At 41.8% G+C, this 23,826-nt stretch overlaps 1 protein-coding gene across 7 annotated transcripts in view; it reads right to left on the bottom strand.

Moving 5' to 3' along the window:
* shroom2a (shroom family member 2a) overlaps positions 1–23,826 on the bottom strand; it is a 42,952-nt gene that overhangs the window by 1,544 nt on the left and 17,582 nt on the right. For 3 of the 7 annotated variants that reach the window (XM_058637594.1, XM_058637595.1, XM_058637599.1), the window contains 8 exons: positions 10,161–10,262; positions 9,674–9,796; positions 6,949–9,172; positions 6,022–6,086; positions 3,379–3,819; positions 2,103–2,648; positions 1,854–2,016; positions 1,423–1,695 (listed from right to left, as the gene is read on the bottom strand). In XM_058637594.1, the coding sequence (XP_058493577.1) occupies positions 1,423–1,695; positions 1,854–2,016; positions 2,103–2,648; positions 3,379–3,819; positions 6,022–6,086; positions 6,949–9,172; positions 9,674–9,796; positions 10,161–10,262 (3,937 nt within the window). Of the gene's footprint in view, positions 1–1,422; positions 1,696–1,853; positions 2,017–2,102; positions 2,649–3,378; positions 3,820–6,021; positions 6,087–6,948; positions 9,173–9,673; positions 9,797–10,160; positions 10,263–13,627; positions 13,908–23,826 lie in introns of those variants that run through there. The other 4 variants (XM_058637600.1, XM_058637596.1, XM_058637597.1 and 1 more) reach the window with 4 other exon arrangements.

The raw sequence follows: 23,826 nt of genomic DNA, 5'->3' as shown, positions 1-23,826 counted from the left end.
ATCGGTCTTAGAAGACACTTAAGGTTGTTATATCGGTCTCAGAAGATACTTGAGGTTGTTATATCGGTCTCAAAAGACACTTAAGGTTGTTATATCGGTCTCAGAAGATACTTGAGGTTGTTATATTGGTCTCAGAAGATACTTGAGGTTGTTATATCGGTCTCAGAAGATACTTAAGGTTGCTGACTAAATACGGCGACCAGTGGTGCGAACACACGAACACACGTTTGCTGACTTTATCCGGCACATTAGCTTCATATATAAAATCCTCTGAGGCTGGAAGTTTGTGTAAAACACTGTGCTCCACTGTGCAGCCACCAACAGCACACTTGTCCCTCCGTGTTGACATAATACCGCTCTTCCTCCCTCGCCTGCACTCTCGCATTTTATAGGGACAAGGTGGAGCTAAGGTGGAGCTAAGGTGGAGCTCTCAAGTAAACTTACTGGTGGGTGGTGACATTTGCGGTGAAATGCGCATGCTGCCGTCATAAGCACAGGGAATTCAACATTGCATGTTTTATATTGCGCCTATACTTACACTAAGGGGGACCACGAAAAAAGGACTGAGTATTCTTCTTCCACAATTTGGCGACTGGTAGGGCCTCCAGAGTCCCAAATATAAGTATTGACATGGTTAAAAAGTTGATTTTGCATAATATGTCCCCTTTAAGGTTGTTATATCAGTCTCAGAAGATACTTAAGGCTGTTATATCGGTCTCAGAAGATACTTGAGGCTGTTATATCGGTCTCAGAAGATACTTGAGGCTGTTATATCGGTCTCAGAAGATACTTGAGGCTGTTATATCGGTCTCAGAAGATACTTGAGGCTGTTATATCGGTCTCAGAAGATACTTGAGGCTGTTATATCGGTCTCAGAAGATACTTAAGGTTGTTATATCAGTCTCAGAAGATACTTAAGGCTGTTATATCGGTCTCAGAAGATACTTGAGGCTGTTATATCGGTCTCAGAAGATACTTAAGGCTGTTATATCGGTCTCAGAAGATACTTAAGGTTGTTATATCAGTCTCAGAAGATACTTAAGGCTGTTATATCGGTCTCAGAAGATACTTGAGGCTGTTATATCGGTCTCAGAAGATACTTGAGGCTGTTATATCAGTCTCAGAAGATACTTGAGGCTGTTATATCGGTCTCAGAAGATACTTGAGGCTGTTATATCGGTCTCAGAAGATACTTGAGGTTGTTATATCGGTCTCAGAAGATACTTGAGGCTGTTATATCGGTCTCAGAAGATACTTAAGGCTGTTATATCGGTCTCAGAAGATACTTGAGGCTGTTATATCGGTCTCAGAAGATACTTGAGGTTGTTATATCGGTCTCAGAAGATACTTGAGGCTGTGATATCAGTATCGGTATGGTATCCTGCCAGCCCTTGTCTGAACACAGATGGTTTTCACACTCACCCTCTCCCCAGGTGTAGCGTCCTCTTCCAGACTGTTGAGGGCGTTCTCCACTCTGGCCAGTCGTCCCGACAGCGACAGCAGCAGACTCACCACCTTGTCTAGGTCGCCCACGAACATCCTGAACTTGTCGAGCTCGTTGGGTTTGCAGACCTGCTGGACTCGAACCTCCACCTCGTCTCCCAGAGCGTTGTTGTCCAGCACGTCCTCCTGAAGACTCTGACGAGCCTCACGCAGAACCTGCAGCTTCCTGCTCAGGCTGTCGATCAACTCCTGCTGCAGGAAAAACATTGCAAAATACCAGGGGTACATTCTATTACATATGGCTCAAAGAGCTTTCATCAAACTAAAGTGGCACACTTTATGTGTCATCACAGAGTGAGTGGCTGAACTATTACAATTCTAATCATGTGTGTGTGTGTGTGTGGTGTTACCTTCTTGTTGGACAGGTCCATGTCCAGCTCCTCCTCAGAGTCGTCCTCCGTCTCCTGCATGTCCTTCATCTTGTTGAGGAGTTCAGCTTTGGGAGCAGATGTGCTGTAATATGCAGAGCTGGTTACCATGGTGACAGCTGCTGCCACACTCTCCTCCTTTTCCCTGAAAGACAAATGTATGAATCATGTTAATATACAGTCATAGTGATTTATACTGTTCTGTTCTGCAGCTTCATGATAAATCCTGACCTTTCCTCTGGAGGTCGGCTCACGCTCTGCTTCGTCGGGAGCTTCCTGCGCTGCTGAGCTTCTTCCAGCAGTTGCTCGCCCTCAGGAAAGATTCCCTCCATCAAGTCCATGGTCGTCTTCATCTTACTCTGATCCAGGACGTCAGCCAACGACTTGTCCTTTCCCATGATGTCTCTGAGCAGCTCCTCCCTCTTCTGGTCTTCAGTCCTCCTGCTGCAGGTGGCGGGTTCATCAGCGAGTGGAGGCGTTGGCAGACTGTTGTTGGTCACGTGCGTGTCGTCAGTCGGAGCAGCGGGGACAGTGTCCACGGACGCTCTCTGCCGACTGAAGGCACAGAAGACAGAGTCGTGTCTCGCAGCTGCCAGGCTGTTGAGTCTGTTTCCACCAGGGGGCTCCACCTCATCAGCAGCATCATCAGCAGCAGCAGGGACGTCACCGTGATGCGGAAATAAAGAATTCTCTTTCTCAGGGACTCCCTCTGAGTGGACGATCCTGATGGGAACTTTCTTCACAGCAGAGTTTGGACTTTCGATCACATGATCCATCCTGAAATATGAGACAAAGACAAGACACACATGTCAGCTATTCCACTCATGTGAGGATTTAAAGGGAAATACACAGACTTCTCCAACAGGAAAGTGAAGTCTGTAAAACACTCACTCTCCCACACCAAAGTCCAGAGAGAAAACCAGTGATTTTAGCTCACAGGGACACAGGAGCTGCTGGTCCTCTGCTGCCTCGTGTGGTCACTTTGTGTCACTGAGGTCAATCTGAACAAAGGATTTCAGACGACGAAGTGACAAAATCAGACACTAGAACTTTGTGATGGAGGCAGCAGTGTGTGATGTTAAAATCACTGATTTTCTCTGTGGACTTTGGTGTGGGAGAGTGAGTGCTTTTATGAGTCTTTGAGTCTTGTTGGCTAAAGTGGATATAATCAGTTTTGCTCATGTCACCAGTGGCATCCATGAGTGTTGAAGACTTCTACTCTGCCTCTCAAGTTTCCCCGTGTCTGCTGAGACGCTGTAATAATCACATGATACCAATTCAATCTGCATCAGCTTCAAACTGCACTTCTTCCTCTGAACCCTGTTTTTTGACAGAATCCCTGTAATTGACTGCGTGTTGGTGGCGCTCACATGTTGATGCTACAGAGGCCGTGACTCCTCAATAAGCTCCTTTGTGCAAGCAGCGTAAAGACGGAGATGAGTCGCTGACACAACTCTCACCGCTGCACAGATATTCTGAACACACGAGAAGAAGAATGAGGTTGAACCTGTTGGCGTCCTGGTCCTGCAGAGACACGGGCGGCCTGTCGCTGAGTCTCTGCGGTGAGAACTGAGGAGAAGGTGAGCGTCGCTCCTCCATGCTGCTCGGCCCAGAGTGTCTGCGGGAGGAGGAGGCAGGGTAGTGAGGTGCTGCCCCGAGTCCTTTGCCCTGCTCACAGTCTGCCTTTGCGGGGGGGGTGGGGTTGAAGGCGGAGCTACCCTCGGTGCTGGAGGAGCTGTGGGTGAAGGCTTCACTGATATGCGAGCATCTGGGAGGTGGAGGCTTCTTCCTCGGCGTGGACGGCGGCTGTGTGAGGCTGTGAGATGCAGACGTGGGTGTGTGGTTCTCTGCAGCAGCAGCAGCAGCAGCAGCAGCAGCTCCGTCTGCGGGTGGAGCTGAGAGACATTTAAACTCCGCCTGCTTTTCTCTGTCTGTACAGTCAGAAAACCTGAGGAACACAACAGAAAGCTCTTAATTACACGGCCGGGCAGTGAAGACTATCATCTGCAGCTCTGTGAAATCATACGCTGCTGCTGCTGCTGCTGCTGCTGCTGACACACACACACACACACACACACGTACACGTCTCCACCCTCTGCTGCTGCTGAAGTGCTCAGCTGGCAGACACAAGAGGAATAAATCACACACTGCAGCACGTTCTACAGAACACGTTCACGTCTTGATCTCGCTGTTAGACAGACTTCTCCAGTTTAAAGTTTGAACATTCTAACAAACAGCTGGTGAGCCACTTAACAAAAGAAATCCACATCAGTTTAAGTCTTCGACATCTTCAGAACATGTTCACGTCTTGAGTCTATAATGGAGCTAGTCGGGCTGACGTGTTTACATGACATCAAGAAAACTGAATTATTGTCTTAGTCTGACTATAATCAGACTTTGGAATACGTGTCAATGCTTCTTCCAATGATACCAACTAAAAGACGGACTGTCTCTTTAACTACAGTGGCACTACAGTTAACTACTCAGCTGTGAATTCCCAGCATTAACATGATGAACCAGTCCTGTGTTTGTGTATATAAAGTGGATTAAACCTGTGTTTGTTCAGTGGGCGGGGCTTAGGTTGGTTTTTGGGGGGTGTTCCCACTGAAGGACATCACATTTCCAACCCGGGAAAGTCAGAGTGACGTCACCAACCCCCGAAAATAAGATTCTAAGATGTCGTATATAATTTAAGAGGGAAGCTAAATTTAAAAATGCAGTGTTCCAGGGAAAACTTTAAAAAAGAGTCAAAAAAAGAATATAGAAAATACAAATACTAAATAAATATAAGGATGAATCCAGGACAGCGATGGAAATGGTCAGAAAAGTTCTCATTAAGAACATAGTGAGGAGATAAAGTGAGTCGTGTGTAACAGGAACATAGAAGTTTATACTTGCGATGCCTACTGCTCTTCAAACATGTGACGATATGTAAATGTGTCGTCATTGTAGATGTTAAACATGTTTAAAATAAACAGAAACACACTCATCCACCTCTTAAATCTCTTCTCTTTTCCTCGGCCTTTGATACTGTTTCAGTTGTTGACGTCGTCTTATTTGTGTTGTTGTTACTTTTACACATTAACTTATTTCTACATGTATTTGATTGCCTTGTGTGAGCTTATATTGACTATTCTGTCAATCACTGTGGTTGTTTTAAAGTCGACTGGACAGATGCTGCAGTGTCAGGTGAATATTATGGTCTGTCCTGTCTGTGTTGGACACAGTCTAAGGTTCTGCAGGTTCTCTGGGCCATGATTTGTGAGTTTTGTTGCCAAATATTTGGCCCATATATTGAGCCAAATGACTTTTTTTCCTCCATCTGATAAAGTAGAACTGTTTAATGATAACAAATAATAGAAGAAATATTTTAACAGTAAGTAACCAGCTACTGAAAAACACTTCATTCTACATTTTATTTTAATTATTTCAATAAAAAGTGGTTTGAGAGTGTTACATGTGTTAGTTCTACACTAAAATACTCGATCAAATAAAGAGGACTTCTGTGCTGGTGTTCGTCTCCAGGTGAGAACTCTCTTCACTGGATTGTACATTTGTCTTCTATTTTCAGTCAAAGCAAATGTCAACTGCTACTGAGTGGACCTGACTTTTGCTTCACTGCCACAATTCCTGCAACAGGAAAACTAGAAACTAGAAAATATTCACATTTAAGAAGCTGAAAAAAATCAGAGAAACTAGAAAATATTCACATTTAAGAAGCTGAAAAAAATCAGAGAAACTAGAAAATATTCACATTTAAGAAGCTGAAAAAATCAGAGAAACTAGAAAATATTCACATTTAAGAAGCTGAAAAAAATCAGAGAAACTAGAAAATATTCACATTTAAGAAGCTGAAAAAAATCTGAGAAACTAGAAAATATTCACATTTAAGAAGCTGAAAAAAATCAGAGAAACTAGAAAATATTCACATTTAAGAAGCTGAAAAAAACCTGAGAAACTAGAAAATATTCACATTTAAGAAGCTGAAAAAAACCTGAGAAACTAGAAAATATTCACATTTAAGAAGCTGAAAAAATCTGAGAAAGCTTAATAAATAATAACTGCAGCTATTTATAAAATGGTCTTCCACTGTAGTGAAAGCATGACTGACGGATGATTTACAGTGACAGAGTGAACATTGTGAACTCACCGAGCAGGAGAGCTGAGCAGCTCAGCAGGTTCACCCTCGGACGATCGGCTCGAAACAGGAAACTTCTGTCAATAAAGTTTATATAAATGTAAAATAATACAATGTAAAACAAATACAGATGATTATAATGAAGGAGCTTCACAGGTGACTGTGTGATCTGTGTGGTTTTCCACAGAGAACATCAGGCTCATTCCTCTGTGACTTCCTGAAGCTGAGGGCGTGTCCTCATGTACAAACATGGATTCATATTTGCTCCATTCACTTCAGTGAGTCTATTTGTTTTTAAGGAGATGTGAAGTCTCCTCCAGGGCTTCATGCTACTTTAAACTGTTTGAAAAGTTTTTCTGACTCCTGCAGAAGTAGAAGGAGAAGCAGCCAGAGACACAGTGAGAACATGAGCCACATGGAAGTCACGTCTTTATCTCACTGTCGGACAGAATTTTCCAACAGGAAACTCAAGTTTGTAAACCTCTCGCACACCAAAGACCAGAGAGAAAATCAGTGATTTTAACATCACAGGGACACAGAAGCTGCTGGTCCTCTGCTGCCTCGTGTGGTCATTTTGTGTCACTGACGTCAATCTGAACAAAGGATTTCAACACTGAAATCAGTGATGGAGGCAGCAGTGTGTGTGTGTGTGTGTGTGATGTTAAAATCACTGGTTTTCTCTGTGGACTTTGGTGTGGGAGAGTGAGTGCTTTACAACCTTCTGTCTGACAGTGAGATAAAGACGTGAACATGAGGACGATGTAGATTTTATTAACCAAGTCTTTAGTTGAGTTGACTGCTCGTCTGGTTCTCAGCAGCAGGGGGCGCTGACACTGTGTCAGAACCTCGTCTAAAAACAACATTTTCTCTGCATTACTGGAATGGACATGTATTCTGGAGTCATGTTGAGATGTTCTGAGATCTGATGTTGCTCCTCACCTGCCCGTAGATCTCAGCAGATGGCGAGGATCTGGATCTCTCATGCACGCAGCTGGTACTCTTTCTGTCCTCTGGTCTGGTCTCCAGGATGTCATCAGCTGAGCGGTACCTCCCAGACGCCCGTGTTTCCGCTGGGTTCTTCTGAGGGTTCCACCTTGCCTCGTACTCGGCGAAGGTGCCCAGTCTTTGCTGGTCGAGGACAGACTGCTTGTGTTTCTGCGCGTCCTCGTCACTGCCGAGTCCTTTCACCACGTCTCCTGTTGCCGTGACAGAGGCGTGGTCCTCATGGCTGTGAGAGGACAAGTGTTTGGACAGTCCTGGGTTGTCACCTTGTGATAAGAGCATCTGCTGGTCTAAGGAGGAGCTTGTATTTTCATCACAAGAAACGCCGACCTGGTGGATTTTGTCCGGCTCAGAGAACGATCTGACCTTCTTCTCCGTAGGAAAACGCTTCCGGCCTCCGATGCGAGTCACCGGCGCAGCAGCAGGACCTGATTTAGTAGATGCTAATTCAGAGAGTGTCGGCAAAGTGGGGACATCTCTGCGACCCAGCGCTGATGACGGGTAGCTTGGCAAAGACTCTGCTGCAGAGTTCTCCCCGAGGACAGGCTCCAGGTCTTTCCTCCTGAAAGACGTAGCTTTGAGGACCCTCGCCTGAGCCTCCTTCAGGTGATCCTTGTAGATGTTGGTGAAGGAGCTGTCAGGAGACATTGGGGTGGACTTCCAGACGTCCTGGTCCTCTTCAGTCTCATCCTCAGCACACGGAAGCGCGGCCGCGCTCTTACTTTTCTGCAGCTTCGCTTTTCTCATCTGGATTTCGTTCCTCAGCGTTGTGGCGAAGCGCTCGTTGCGCTTCATCTGCTTGTTGTCGGGAGACTCGTCAGAGGCGGAGCCTTTGGGTTTCTCCCGCGGATCTGAGGCGTCCAAAGACAGCGAGTGCAGCATGGGCGTGGCGTGGGCACTGATCTTGCGGACGTCCTGCGGGACATCTCTGGGTTGTAGCGGGAGAGACCTTCTGTTTTCAGACGGTCGTGTTGGAGGGAAACTCGAGTTCTGGATTTCTGCATTTTGTGAGTTGTGACCTCTCTGGCGCCCCCTGTCATCAGAGGTTTCTGGTACAGTTGGAACATGGTGCCTGTTGTATCCATTACTGTCTTTGCCGTGTTGTTGAGGCAGAGGATACTTGGCTTTGCCGGCCGTTTGCGGGCTGACAGATTTGCGCTCACTCCCACTCTCCACTCCGCTGAAGCTCCGCCTCTCCTCTGGTTTCCCTGACATCAGCTGTGGGTGTGTCTGCGTGGGCTGACACGTTGTGACACAGTAGTATCGGCTGTGTGCGCTGCTGTCACTGTTCTGCTCGGCAGCTGTGCCGGACACGCTCCTCCTCTGGTTGGTGGGCGGTTCTTGTGTGCTACATTGGTAGCCACTGGCACTCTGAGGCTTTGATGTCGGCCGCGGCGGCGAGTAAACAGTGCTTTTGTCACTGTGGTGTCTGGGATGGTGGGGCTGACTTTGAAGAACGTCACTGCTGGATGTGGAGAACTGCTTGTTCGGGCCAAACTGGGTGTGGTTGCCTTGGTTTTTCAGGGGAAGGTTGTGGCTGCGGAGGTTTTCTGCGTTAGCCTCAGACGAGCCACGTGACTCGGGTTCTTCGGTGATCACGAGCCCCCGTTCATGAACCTTAGTTGCAGCAAAACTGTCCCTGCGTGCCGGTGGAGGAGGCGGTGGAGGGGAGGCGCTGCTCTTCTTTTTCTCAGGAACATGCCACACAGGTCCAAAGTTGCTTCTACTGGAGGAAGACTGTCGGGAGCCGGCCGGGTCCTCGGTCTGCGGAGCCTCAGAACCCGGCATCTGAAAGTACATGAGCTTGTCGTCCTGTCTGCCTCCCTCTGCCACGCCGTGGCTGTTTCTGCTGCCGTGTTTTCCTCCGGCGTCCCACTGGCTGACTTTGTAGAGCACGTTCTCCGTCGAGGCGGCGTTGCTCTTTGAGAGCGTGTAGTCCGGAGTTCCTGAGCTGGTGGAGAAGGAGCTGTACGCCGAGTCCCGCTTCCCTCCACCCAGGTGCTCCATGCTGTTGTTGGACTTGGCAGGCGAGAGCTGACCGGCAGTGTAAGGATGTGGAACATGCTCTAGACTGTCCATGCTGCCCAGAGAGCTGAACTGGTCGGACACTCGGCGCAGGTTGGTCTGCTCCCAGCCAGACGACAGGTCGGCGGAGGACGAGCTGGAAGTTAATGACAATGATAAAGTCAGAGTTCATCATTCTCTGACGCTTTAGAATCTACGTGTATCTAAAAACCATGCATCTGTCATTACAGTTAGATTTAGGAGTACTTTGAGTTTTGAAGTGTGGTTAAATAAGGCACTGAGACTGCTGACTGCTCTGTGAGCGCCCCCTGCCACACAAGGCAGCAGAGGCAGCAGCTCCTGTGTGTGTGATGTTAAAATCACTGATTTTCTACATGGACTTTGGTGTGGGAGAGTGAGTGGTTTACAAACTTCACTTTCCTGTTGTAAAGTCTGTCTGACAGTGAGATAAAGACGTGAACATGTTCTTACAATAACGTGATGTAGATTTTGTTCAGTGGCTGAAATCTAGTGTTGAATGTTTTCCCTGAGCTGGTGACGCCTTATACAACCACACGGTCCCTTTAACCTTCATCCACTCCAGTCAATGTAGTAAAGAAACTTCTGTCACACACAATCAACACATTCTCACAGTTACCTTGCATCATATCTGTTGTGCCACACTGGTGGGGACGGAGACTGTGTTTTGGCAGCTTCTGATTGGTTCTCGTTGAACTTGGTGGAGTGCCAGGAGTGAGGTCTGCTTATGGGTTCATTCCGCCTGCAGAGACGTGCAAAAAACCCCAAAAAACCTGGATTAGAGAGCAAAATTTGATGTGTGTGCACGTCCATGTATGAAAACTAAAGGTTTGACAGATGAAGCTGATTTTCCTGCGTCTTTACAAACACTACGTCTACGTCGAAGTGGCAACTCTCCCTCTGTTGACAATACAAGGTAAACACAACATAGCAACACACATCAAATATGAATGAATATGAACAGTGAGAGCAGGTAATAAACCACAGAGGAATGAAGGTGATTATTGTTATTATTGTTATTATGATGAGTGACAGGAGGAGGAGGAGGAGAGAGGAGGAGGAGTGAGTAACGGTGAAGTTTCTACGATGAAGCCACACAACTGTACCTCATGGAACTTCGCAAAATCTTGGTGAGAAAGCTTCTTGCCACATGCACGTCATTCTCTGAGGGCATTTTCTGAGCTACTATATCCACCATTTTCATGTTCCTGGGCGCGCACACGCACACGCACACACACACACACAAACACACACACACACACACACACACACACACACAGAGCTCAGAGTCACAGAAGAAGACATGACGGTTAAAGACGTAACTCGTTCCATTCTACAGTCCCAGCACGCCTCGCCACACCACGCCACGCTTTACTGTTTTTCATGACTTCATAGCTCCTTCTCAACGTGGGTGGAGTCATCACAGCACGGCTGCGTGACAGTGTGGTGACGTGGTTTTTCACCGCGACACAAACACTAACTAGTGACTTGTAAAGCACTAGCACTGGGTGAAAGTGAATCATTAAAAAGATTTGTCCTTCAGTCCGTGAACGTGGTCGTGATTCAGCAGTGCTGTCTCTCTGAGACGTTTCCTTTGCTAAATGCTGCAGATTAACACATGTTTTCAGGATTTTTAAGTCTTAAAAACTTTGATCTACAGTTGGACTTTGTCGGCTTTGATTCTTGTGTCGCACGTGTCGCTCATGACTCTTCAGTGACGTCACATTTTAGCCTCAGCTCAGCTGAAGCTGGTCAGAGCGGGAAGCAGGTTCTCTCACTGATGGACAAGAATAATAAGTGTGCCGTGCTGGAACTGAGTCATGTTTTCCAAAACAAAGACATCAAAGTGATAAAATAGCTTGTTGGTCCACTGGGGCATTGTACTGTTGTATTGTCAACATCATCAAAATCCCCAAAAATAGAACATTTCTTTGCCCATATCGCCCACTCCTCGTCCAGATGTGATAGCGATTTGCTTCTCGTTTTATCCCGGCTCAGCGTCAAAACTAATTGTCCAATTGACGCAATCACTGGGGAGTCGATGACGTTGCTCAGAGGTATCCCAGCCTATGATCTGATGGGATTTAAACCGGCAACCCTACAGTTACAAGCCCCCCATGAATTTTCACAGAACTAATGTGGCAAATGGTATCAGATTTGGACATCTCTAACCGGGTGCATCATTAAACCTGCACTCATGACATTAAAGCTCTTTTCATTGATGTTGCAGATGATTATTCAAACAAAAATATCAAGACTTTCATTGAGAAAATCACAGAAAACTTGAAACTCAAGTGAAATAAATGTTTGACTGAAAGAAGTGTCAGTGACGGCATTATTTATAATGTTTGAGAACAAAAATGTGTGAAATGACATGAGTAAAGTATCCTGCGATTGAGTTCACTTACATCAACAATAATCGCTCTTAACTTTTAATTATGTGATTTAAAGTGTGATGCCAATTATTACAATTTGGCAAAAACTGTCCGGATTAATCTGATTAATCTCCCTCCAGTGAACACCCGGTCAGATTAGCGCCTGTAACTCTGAGCTGACGACAGACGTGCAACTGGCTGCTGTATGATAGCTCCCTCTAGTGGTTACATGTGTTGTTGCGACGTTTTCACACATCATAGAGCAGCTGAGCTCGCAGCTCAGACTCTACGGACATCACTGACACATGGTCACAACCTCAGCCTCATCAGCATCATCATCATCATCATCATCTCACACAGTTTAACATGATAAAACATTGATTTTAGCCACTTAACAAAAACCCTCACGTCAGTTTAAGTCTACAATATCTTAAGAACGTGTTCACGTCTTTATTTAACTGACTTTTCCAACAGGAAAGATAAGTTTGTAATTCACTCACTCTCCCACACCAAAGTCCAGAGAGAAAATCAGTGATTTTAACATCACACACACACACACACACGAGTTGTTGATCCACTGCTGCCTCCATCACTAAGTTCTAATGTCTGATTTTGTCACTTTGTTGTCTGAAATCCTTTGTTCAGATTGACCTCAGTGACACAAAGTGACCACACGAGGCAGCAGAGAAGCAGCAGCTCCTGTGTTTCTGTGAACTAAAATCACTGATTTTCTCTCTGGACTTTGGTGTGGGAGAGTGAGTGGTTTCCTGTTGGAGAAGTCTGTCTGAAGGTGAAATTAGGATTTGAGTCTGGTTCTCCTCACAGAGGGCACTCACAGCACAGTCAGTAAGTCATAAAATTATACCTAAAACAATTTAAATATTTTCCTCAGTGGTTTATCTTTTTAAATCATTAGTGGAATGAATGAGTCAGCATGTTTACCGTGTCCTGGGTGTTGGTACAGGTCACAGTAAAGTGAAGTGTCTCTGATCAGTGATCAGTTATCACTCTCCCTCCCCCCAGCCCCCATTCCAACCAACGGATTCACTTTCTGAGCATTTCTGCGGCGGCCCAGCTGTAGCCCTGACGATAGGCCTAATAAAACCAGCCTCATTTGCATACCAATAGCACGCGCCATGTGTGGTTAGCCAGCAGTGCCCCAGAAACGCAGGGGGGGAGGAGGAGGAGGAGGAGGATGAGGAAGACTGAGCTCCACGTTGGCTTTTCTTTGTCCTCTAAATAAGCCTCAACTCTAATCCACAATTCATTTTGTGAAACTGTCCCATTTTTATTCATCTTAATCTGTCTCAATCTGAAAATATCTGAGAGTAAACTGTAAATGTGAGAAGTTATTCTGTTTATTTGACGCAGACGCAGCGCTGGCTCGATGTTAGGTCATCAGACCACTGAAGAGTTTTAGACACGGTGACTGTGGGTGAACGACCTCCTGACCTCATGTCATTGTGTCAAGCTTTGTTTAAAAAGACTAATGTTTCACAGTCTTCTCAAAGCTTTTGCTGCATTTGTTGACAAAAATCTTCTAAGATGTTTTAAAGGAAGCGTTCAGATATGTAAAGTGAAGTTGAAATAAGAACAAAACAGGACACCACTCACTCTCCCACACCAAAGTCCACAGAGAAAATCAGTGATTTTAGCTGCGGGGACACAGGAGCTGCTGGTCCTCTGCTGCCTCGTGTGGTCACTTTGTGTCACTGAATGAAGGATCTCAAATGCCGAATTGACAAAATAAGTCATTTGAACTTAGTGATGGAGGCAGCAGTGAAATCACTGATTTTCTCTTTGGTGTGGGAGAGTGAGTGGTTTACAAACTTCAGTTTCCTGTCTCACAGTGAGATAAAGACGTGAACATGTTCTTAACATATCATAGTCTTAAAGGGACTGAAGTGCTCTGACTTTACTTCAGCAGCTTATATTTATGGGAACTCCAAAACCCCTGAACTATCCCTTTATTATGTCTTTCCCCTCAAAGATTAACTTGCATTTGTTTCGGAAATGCATAATCCTGTTGATCGTGGCTTAACCTCAATGAAGGACGACCTTGTCGTGAATGATGAGACAGGACAAAAACAGAGTATTCTGTATATCCAACATTCCTTTTAGTCACACGTGAACCAGAAGAATCCCCCAAACTTTCAAAGGCTCAACAAGTGAAGTGAGCAAAGTTAACGTCAACTCACCGAACATCCGGGTGGAGAAGAAGCTCAAAAACACAATCAAGAAATACAATCAAATCAAAGCAAAAGTGGAATGGTGAGGTGAGAGCCGGGGGAGGAGCTCCACGAGCTGTTCAGACCAAAACATTCCACAAACACTTCAAACACCACGGAGCGCAAGAGAAAGACACGATCCGGAGGAGCATCACAGACGGACCCACAGACTCCACACACACATGCTGACTCACAACTCAACCACACACTCGCCATTAACTCAAACTAAGTTCCTCCGCACAGAGGGGGAGACTTCCCTCAGGATTAAGGGGTTTTTACCCCAGAGAGGAGGAGGAGGAGGAGGAGGAGGAGGAAGGCTACTGTCACAGCCAGTCGGCTTCAAGTATTCCGTAACCTCGCCTCGTCTCATTGGCTCATCAGGTTCTAATATGCTAATGAGGGGATGAAATGCCGGACCCTTCTTTTCCTCTTTCCCCCGTTGTGAGGCAGACGTGCACTTCTACCATTACTATGACAACACGGTGATCACGTGATCTCCAGTGACTCAGTGAGTGAGTGAGTGAGTGAGGCTTCAGGCTAATTAGCTTTTCTTTATCGTTATCACACATGGAAACACCGACCTAAGTGTCTGAAATGACAACTTCCCCACATTTATTTGTTTTCTCATCATAATATACTTTTTCATCATTATATATCAATATATATCACAATATAATACAAATATATTTCTGTAAATAAATAATATGTGTATATATGTTGAGTTTATACCCTGATATAGGAGATATATGTGGATATAAAGCTGAACACAGGCTGTTTCTGTGGAAAGGTTTAAGTGACAACACTGTAAACACACTGTAAATTACACTATGCACTGTAAATACACTGTAAATAACATTATTAAATGACACCGTAGATACACTGTAAATTACACTATGCTCTGTAAAAACACAGCTATGCTAGTTATGCTGATGCATTTACCACCGAGCCATGACCAGTCATTTCAAAAACATATTACAACTATTTAACAAATATTCTGTTCCTGTAATATATTCTGTTGACTCTCCCACACCAAAGTCCACAGAGAAAATCAGTGATTCTAGCTCACAGGGACACAGGAGCTGCTGGTCCTCTGCTGCCTCGTGTGGTCACTTTGTGTCACTGAAGTCAATCTGAACAAAGGATTTCAAACACTGAAGTGACAAAATAAAACATTAGAACTTGGCGATGGACTTTTTCTCTCTGGACTTTGGTGTGGGAGAGTGAGTGGTTTACAAACTTCACTGTCCTGTTGGAAAAGTCTGTCTGACAGTGACATAAAGACGTGAACATGTTCTTAAGATATCGTAGACTTAAACGGATGTAGATTTTATTCACACATTCTTTTATGACGTGGTTTATGACGTGTTTTTTCCTCGTGTCTCAGTTCGTCAGCAGAAGAACATATTCTTGGAAATTTTTCACCATATTCTGAACATTTATGGACCAAACAACTAATAAATCTATGACAAAAAACAATCCAACTCCAACTGTTGCTTTATTGCTAATGGACTTCATTTATGTCCATTAGGCTAAATAAATCAAGTCTGTGTACAGCAGAAGTTCTCAAACTGTTTCTGTTGAAGGGAGGAGTTTCCCGGGGCCCTGTCGCTCACCAAATTGTAATAATGTGTCAAGTATAACATTTATTGAAAGAAACATCAATATCAGAACAAACGTTTCACTTTTCTTTCAATAATTTACTGTGCAAATAACCTTTTTTTTCTTCAGCAATACAAATCACCTCAGTATTGTTTCCTGAGAAAGAAATATGAAATGTGCAATTATAACTATAAGAGTAAATACATTTGGAGCAGCAGACAGTATGAGCTCCTCTGTGATTGTGTGTGGTTTCTGTGTGAACCTTGCAGGAAGCTGGCTGTGCTTTATTGTTTGTTTGTTTTTTCCTCTTGAAAAACCGCGGTGGCTTACCAACGTAACTTGGGTGAATGATCTCCGAGTGTCTCTTTTATTGATTAGCTTTCATGCTGTCCCCTGACCTTTCTTCATCTCCTACCACGTTCACCGTCAATCCAACACTGAGCTATGAGCTATTCTCCAAACCTCGTCACCAGTGCAGCTTTGGCTGTGGTACGTCACTAAAATGAGCCCGGGTCACAGCGAGACCAAAACTTTTGCCTCCTCAACTTTAGTAAGGAAACAGAGCTCGCGCCCCCCCAGGGGGGCCTGCCCCACAGTTTGAGAAAGGCTGGTGTACAGTATCAGTGAGAGAGGCTGGAAATAACCCCGCCTGCTCGAGGAGGACAGACAGATATTTGGTTTCCTGACAAAGAGCTTCTTCATCAGACTCTCAGACAATCAGAGCAGTCATGTTTCAGGTGAGAGAGGTGAACCGTGAGCGCAGAGTAATGACCAGCACATTCCTGAGCACAGTGACATTCCTGCTGTCAAATCACAGTGTCCGCACTGACCTACAGCTCACACACACACACACACACACACACTCACACACCTGGAAACCTCAACAACAACAGGAGGAGGAGGAGAAGGAGGGACGTCAGTCCTGCAGAGACGTGCTGAGACCTGCACCTCCAACACAGTCTGTGTGTTTGCGACAGCTCTGTCAAACACTACAGGTAACACTGAACACAAGTGGGAAAGATGGGACATGATAATTAGAAGTAGAGTAATGAATGAAATATCCCTAACATAAAGATTCAACAAACCTGATTTGATTCAAATAGCTGCCTGTAACATGCATTTTCATACATGATTAATCTGTCGGTTATTGTTGTTTAATTAATGACGATGTTCTGAAGCTGAAGCTGAAAAATCACACAAGCTGGTTTTAATTATTAAATAAAACAACCAAACTGATCAATTATCAACACAGTAGGCAATTATTTTAGTAACTGATTCATCATTGCAGCCCTAGATGTGGAGAGATGTGAAAGTGTCCTTTAACTGATCAGGAAATAATCAATAACGTGTTGATTTCCATCAATAAAAACTGATGTTGAAGCCTCAAAATATCTCAAATTCTCTAAGAAATAGTAGGAGAAAACTTAATTCTCCACCTAAAAACATTCCTCATCGTTTCATTAGCAGACGTTCGTCTCTGGTGGAACTTTTTATGTTCACATATATGGATATTGTGCAGGAAATAAACTAAAATGATTAAATAATTAAAACAGTAAACTAAGACTAATTACCAATGAAATCTCTAAACCATGGTTTCCTCCCGCTGAGACCCAAACAAGTTAAAGATATCTGCTTCTTAAAAGAAAAGAATTCAGTCCTCTCAGTTCGACTCATACTACAGGGGATTATTTTAGAACTGTTTAACTCTGACACTGTAAATTATTAATCCAGTGTTTAATCTCTGAGCAGACGAAAACAGAACATTTATTTCACTCACACACTTCAAATAGTCTCAACAGGCTTCACTCACTGATTTATGACACACAAAAACCATTAAATTGTTTCATTTTAACTGTGATAGTTCTGCAGCAGCACCAGCAGGGGGAGACAAAGGCCACAACAACATGTAAGAATCAGGCTGTGAGTTCACACCGCGGACTTTAAATGTTCCTGACGGAGAATTAAACCTTCAACCTCAGACAAGAGAGAAGAACCTACAGCTACAACTAACCATTATTCTGTCCAATAATCGTTTGGTTCATAAACTGTTGAGAAATACTGATCAGTGTTGACGTGGAAATGATGTCACTTTCAATGATTTCTTTGTTTTATGGAGCAAAGAAACCAGGAAATATTCATATTTCAGAAGCTGAAAAATGACAGAAAGTAGAAAATATTCACATTTAAGAAGCTGAAAAATGACAGAAAGTAGAAAATATTCACATTTAAGAAACTGAAATGACAAGTAGAAAATATTCACATTAAAGAAGCTGAAAAATGACAGAAATTGAAAATATTCACATTTAAGAAGCTGAAAAATGACAGAAAGTAGAAAATATTCACATTTAAGAAGCTGAAAAATTACAGAAATTGAAAATATTCACATTTAAGAAGCTGAAAAATGACAGAAAGTAGAAAATATTCACATTTAAGAAACTGAAATGACAAGTAGAAAATATTCACATTAAAGAAGCTGAAAAATGACAGAAATTGAAAATATTCACATTTAAGAAGCTGAAAAATGACAGAAAGTAGAAAATATTCACATTTAAGAAGCTGAAAAATTACAGAAATTGAAAATATTCACATTTAAGAAGCTGAAAAATGACAGAAAGTAGAAAATATTCACATTTAAGAAGCTGAAAAATGACAGAAAGTAGAAAATATTCACATTTAAGAAGCTGAAAAATGACAGAAAGTAGAAAATATTCACATTAAAGAAGCTGAAAAATGACAGAAAGTAGAAAATATTCACATTTAAGAAGCTGAAAAATGACAGAAAGTAGAAAATATTCACATTTAAGAAGCTGAAAAATGACAGAAAGTAGAAAATATTCACATTTAAGAAGCTGAAAAATGACAGAAATTGAAAATATTCACATTTAAGAAGCTGAAAAATGACAGAAAGTAGAAAATATTCACATTTAAGAAGCTGAAAAATGACAGACAGTAGAAAATATTCACATTTAAGAAGCTGAAAAATGACAGAAAGTAGAAAATATTCACATTTAAGAAGCTGAAAAATGACAGAAAGTAGAAAATATTCACATTTAAGAAGCTGAAAAATGACAGAAAGTAGAAAATATTCACATTTAAGAAGCTGAAAATGACAGAAATGCCATTATTCACATTTAAGAAGCCAAAAAATTACAGCAACTTGAAAATATTCAAAAAAGGAGAAACTGTATGTTCAAATATTAAAAAAAACTAAAAAGCAAAAAAAGAATTGTGAGTCGCAGCCTCATCTACTCATCTACTCATCTACTCATGAGTAGATAAATGATTTACATGTGTTATTTAAAACAAACACAAATCAAATCTCCCACAACACATCTGAGGGTCCAGACCCACATATTGGATTCAATGGATTATGCAAACAATTGTTAGTTACAGCCAGAGACTGTTGTCAAAAATATTGTTTCCATGAACATTGTTCTGACATTTGTTTTGGACCAAACAAATCATTGATTAATCTGGAATATAATCCATAGTTGCAGCTGTAGTGTTGCGTGTGCTTCTGTGGATTCTTGTTAAAACAACATCAAAGTTTTTTCCTCTCAGATGAAGACCATATAAGGTTTGGTAACAGCTGGAGTTTCAGCTTTCAACCTTCAATTTGCTGCATTCATTTTGTTTTTTGCCAAAATGACATTTTAAAAGGTTCCCAGTGAGCAAAGAATAAACAACAGTAAAAAGAAAACAACATATTTTTAGAAAATTCTACCTTTAGACTGTAATTAGTGCTGGTGGGTTTAAAACAAACTGCTATTATATATAACTTACAGGGAAAGTTCTACATTTGGTTGTTATGAGGTTCTGACATAATAGTCCATGCTGTGAGCGCCCCCTGCTGCTGGGAACCAGGCACAGACGCTCACTCTCAGGCCTTGTTCACACGGAAACAGAACTTTGTTCACTTTTAAAACGTTTTCATGCACAAAACAACCCGGCCAAAATACGTCTACATCCTGCTGTACGTATGCCAGGCCTGTATGTGGCGCTGTAGCGCTGCAACATTACACCAACAAATGGAGTAGAATACTTTGAGCATATGCATCAGGCATGCATGCGTCTAAAGAAGCTTTACATTAAAATATATATGTAATCACACAAAAACATAAAGTTTTAACTCGCAGGGACACAGAGCTGCTGGTCCTCTGCTGCCTCGTGTGGTCACTTTGTGGCACTGACGTCAATCTGAACAAAGAATATCAAACACTGAAGTGACAAAATCAGACATTAGAACTTAGTGATGGAGGCAGCAGTGACTCAGACAGTCGCTCACTTTCAAGGCCAAAATAATACGTTAGTAAAGTGCACACAGTGTGTGTGTGTGTGTGTGTGTGTGTGTGTGTGTGTGAGCATGCAGGAGAGCTGACGAGGGATCAGGAAGCTGTCAGAACCTGCTCCCGTCTACAGGTGTGGTTTCTTTACAGACAGCAGGGGGGCGGAGCTTCATTTAGGCAAGTCATGTTTTTTATTGCGTGTGTGTGTGTGCGCTTGCGTGCGTGTGTTTGCATGCAGTGACTAATGTCATTTCGGAGAGGGGCAGAGGAGAGGCTGGTCTCACACACACACACACACACACACACACAGAGAGAGAGAGAGAGAGGTGGGTGTGGTTTAGTGTGGGAAAGCGTGCTGTCGTCTCCGCACATGTCTCGACAGAACTAGTTAAAGTTATTCACTTCAGATTTACAGCGTGAAAAGAGGAAAGTTATTCACAGGATAGTTGAGGCTTTTTTCTCTTAAATGTCTGCTTGCATATAAAACAGAGATGTGAGCGCCCCCTGCTGCTGAGAAATTGCTGAGAAGTGAAAATGATCTCACTGTCAGACAGACTTTGCCAACAGGAAACTCAATTTTGTAAACCACAGCAAAAGTCCATAGACAAACTCAGTGATTTTAGCTCACAGGGACACAGGAGCTGCTGGTCCTCTGCTGCCTCGTGTGGTTACTTTGTGTCACTGACACAAATCTGAACAAAGGATTTCAAAAGCTGAACTCATAAAATAACACATGTGAACTTAGCGGATGAGGCAGCAATGGGAGAGTGAGCAGAGCCGGACAAAACAAAACGGACTATACTAGGCAGACTGTATTTTTTGGGCCCCCCTCCATCGATGTTATTTATGAATTGAAATCTGAAACTTACCAAAGTTACTAATAAAAGTTAATTCACATTTTACATAGCGTAGTCTTTGGTTACGAGTTGGTTCTTTGTATGCCAACATAAGTCAATGTGTCGTTTATTAAACAGTCTATCAGACTATTTTTTGATTTTCATTACCTACCTCTATAGCATTTAATAATACCTCTATTAAATGCTGTTAAATTATCCTTATCTTATCCATTGCGAGTGTCATTGTTAAGGCAGTAGTACCAGTAAATCACCAATAGGTGTCAGCATTGCTATGTAAACAGAGCAAATAAGATAAAATGTTGTAAGCTATTGCATTTAGCAGAAAATCTTAATTGATGATTAAATTGAATAGTTTCAAATATACAAAGACCAATACAATTAGCAGTAAGAGAAACTGTGCTGTCGTGGTAAAGAGGTTTCTTTTCATGGACAAGCATCTCCTCTCTTCCATTTTCTGGTATTCAACACTCAGCAGCTCAGCTCCTGGTCTGGATGTTTCTCTGGATGGTGAACTGTGCAGTGTTGTTTTTGGAAGCCATTCTACATTTAGTCTTAGTTTTAGTCTTTTGGACTAAAACGCTTATTAGTTTTAGTCACGTTTCAGTCATTTCTATAGTGCAGTGTCACACATAAGTTTGACATGAAATTTCCTCCGCCGGTGGTGTGGAGGAAATTCGGACCGACTCTAGATCGGCTTGGAAGGGCTCGGGGCGAAGGTGGTTTACAGCGAATCCCCGCCCGGACCTCGCCGCGGACATGTGCACTCACTGCGGCTTCTCCCGCCCGCCTGCCCCCAGTCAACTGTCGATCGGAGCAGACTGTCCTCAGAACGCCCTGACAGCGTCGCGTCATCAGGACGAGGAGCGTAAATCGTCTTGAAACACGGACCAAGTCATTTTTAGGTTTTGATTGTCCCTCTGTCTGGGCCCTCTGCCAATCGGGCCCTAGGCACGTGCCTTGTTTGCCTTTGCCTTAATCCGGCTCTGAGAGTGAGTGGTTTAAAAACTTCAGTCAGCAATATGGAAATACTGAATTATAAATAGAAATGGAGTTGCTGACATGTAAGCAAGTTCTGGTTAATGTCACACGACTTGAATTCACTTAGCATTAGCATTTTGTGAAAGAAAAGAAAGATGTTGTTTTGATCAGAGCACTGATTTGATTGTCCCCCCACCAATGCTCTAGCATTTTTGGAACCATCAGAGGCATTTGCAATAAGCTTCTTATTGTGAATATTTTCTACTTTCTGACATTTTTCAGCTTCTTAAATGTGAATATTTTCTACTTTCTGACATTTTTCAGCTTCTTAAATGTGAATATTTTCTACTTTCTGTCATTTTCAGCATCTTAAATGTGAATATTTTCTACTTTCTGTCATTTTTCAGCTTCTTAAATGTGAATATTTTCTACTTTCTGTCATTTTTCAGCTTCTGAAACATGAATATTTTCTACTTTCTGTCATTTTTCAGCTTCTTAAATGTGAATATTTTCTACTTTCTGTCATTTTTCAGCTTCTTAAATGTGAATATTTTCTACTTTCTGTCATTTTTCAGCTTCTTGAATGTGAATATTTTCTCCTTTGTGACATTTTTCAGCTTCTTTATTGTGAATATTTTCTACTTTCTGTCATTTTTCAGCTTCTTAAATGTGAATATTTTCTACTTTCTGTCATTTTTCATCTTCTTAAATGTGAATATTTTCTACTTTCTGTCATTTTTCACCTTCTTAAATGTGAATATTTTCTACTTTGTAATTTTTCAGCTTCTTAAATGTGAATATTTTCTACTTTCTGTCATTTTTCAGCTTCTTAAACATGAATATTTTCTTCTTTCTGTCATTTTTCAGCTTCTTAAACATGAATATTTTCTACTTTGTCATTTTTCAGCTTCTTAAACGTGAATATTTTCTACTTTCTGTCATTTTTCAGCTTCTTAAATGTGAATATTTTCCACTTTCTGTCATTTTCAGCATCTTAAATGTGAATATTTTCTACTTTCTGTCATTTTTCAGCTTCTTAAATGTGAATATTTTCTACTTTCTGTCATTTTTCAGCTTCTGAAACATGAATATTTTCTACTTTCTGTCATTTTTCAGCTTCTTAAATGTGAATATTTTCTACTTTCTGTCATTTTCAGCATCTTAAATGTGAATATTTTCTACTTTCTGTCATTTTTCAGCTTCTTGAATGTGAATATTTTCTACTTTGTGACATTTTTCAGCTTCTTTATTGTGAATATTTTCTACTTTCTGTCATTTTTCAGCTTCTTAAATGTGAATATTTTCTACTTTCTGTCATTTTTCATCTTCTTAAATGTGAATATTTTCTACTTTCTGTCATTTTTCACCTTCTTAAATGTGAATATTTTCTACTTTGTAATTTTTCAGCTTCTTAAATGTGAATATTTTCTACTTTCTGTCATTTTTCAGCTTCTTAAACATGAATATTTTCTTCTTTCTGTCATTTTTCAGCTTCTTAAACATGAATATTTTCTACTTTGTCATTTTTCAGCTTCTTAAACGTGAATATTTTCTACTTTCTGTCATTTTTCAGCTTCTTAAATGTGAATATTTTCTACTTTCTGTCATTTTTCATCTTCTTAAATGTGAATATTTTCTACTTTGTAATTTTTCAGCTTCTTAAATGTGAATATTTTCTACTTTCTGTCATTTTTCAGCTTCTTAAACATGAATATTTTCTTCTTTCTGTCATTTTTCAGCTTCTTAAACATGAATATTTTCTACTTTGTCATTTTTCAGCTTCTTAAACGTGAATATTTTCTACTTTCTGTCATTTTTCAGCTTCTTAAATGTGAATATTTTCTACTTTCTGTCATTTTTCAGCTTCTTAAATGTGAATATTTTCTACTTTCTGTCATTTTTCAGCTTCTTAAATGTGAATATTTTCTACTTTCTGTCATTGTTCAGCTTCTTAAACGTGAATATTTTCTACTTTCTGTCATTTTTCAGCTTCTTAAATGTGAATATTTTCTACTTTCTGTCATTTTTCAGCTTCTTAAATGTGAATATTTTCTACTTTCTGTCATTTTTCAGCTTCTTAAATGTGAATATTTTCTACTTTCTGTCACAAAACAAGAATTCAAAAAAAAAAAATCATTTTGGTTAGTAGACAAAAACAAGACATTTGAGAACATCATCATTTCCAGGTTTGATCAACACTTTTCTGCCATTTCGACCTAACATCTCATAGATTAATCGAGAAAATAATTGATGGATTACTGAATCCATCAATTATTTTCTCGACGTTTAACCTGTAAAACCAGCTCATCCTCGAGTAGAAATGAAGGATAAACAAACACAAACTGCTATCCCTGTTTTTACATCCAATAATAGATGTTGTGTCTATTGAGAACCAAACACAATGAGTGAGACACACGTCCATGTGGAAAGATAAATGGTGGGTGGACTT

The sequence above is a fragment of the Solea solea genome, chromosome 9 (assembly GCF_958295425.1).
Source record: "Solea solea chromosome 9, fSolSol10.1, whole genome shotgun sequence".
In the NCBI taxonomy this organism is placed as follows: Eukaryota; Metazoa; Chordata; class Actinopteri; order Pleuronectiformes; family Soleidae; genus Solea; species Solea solea.
Note: the sequence above shows the minus strand (reverse complement) of the source record. Positions and strands in the feature narration are given on the sequence as shown.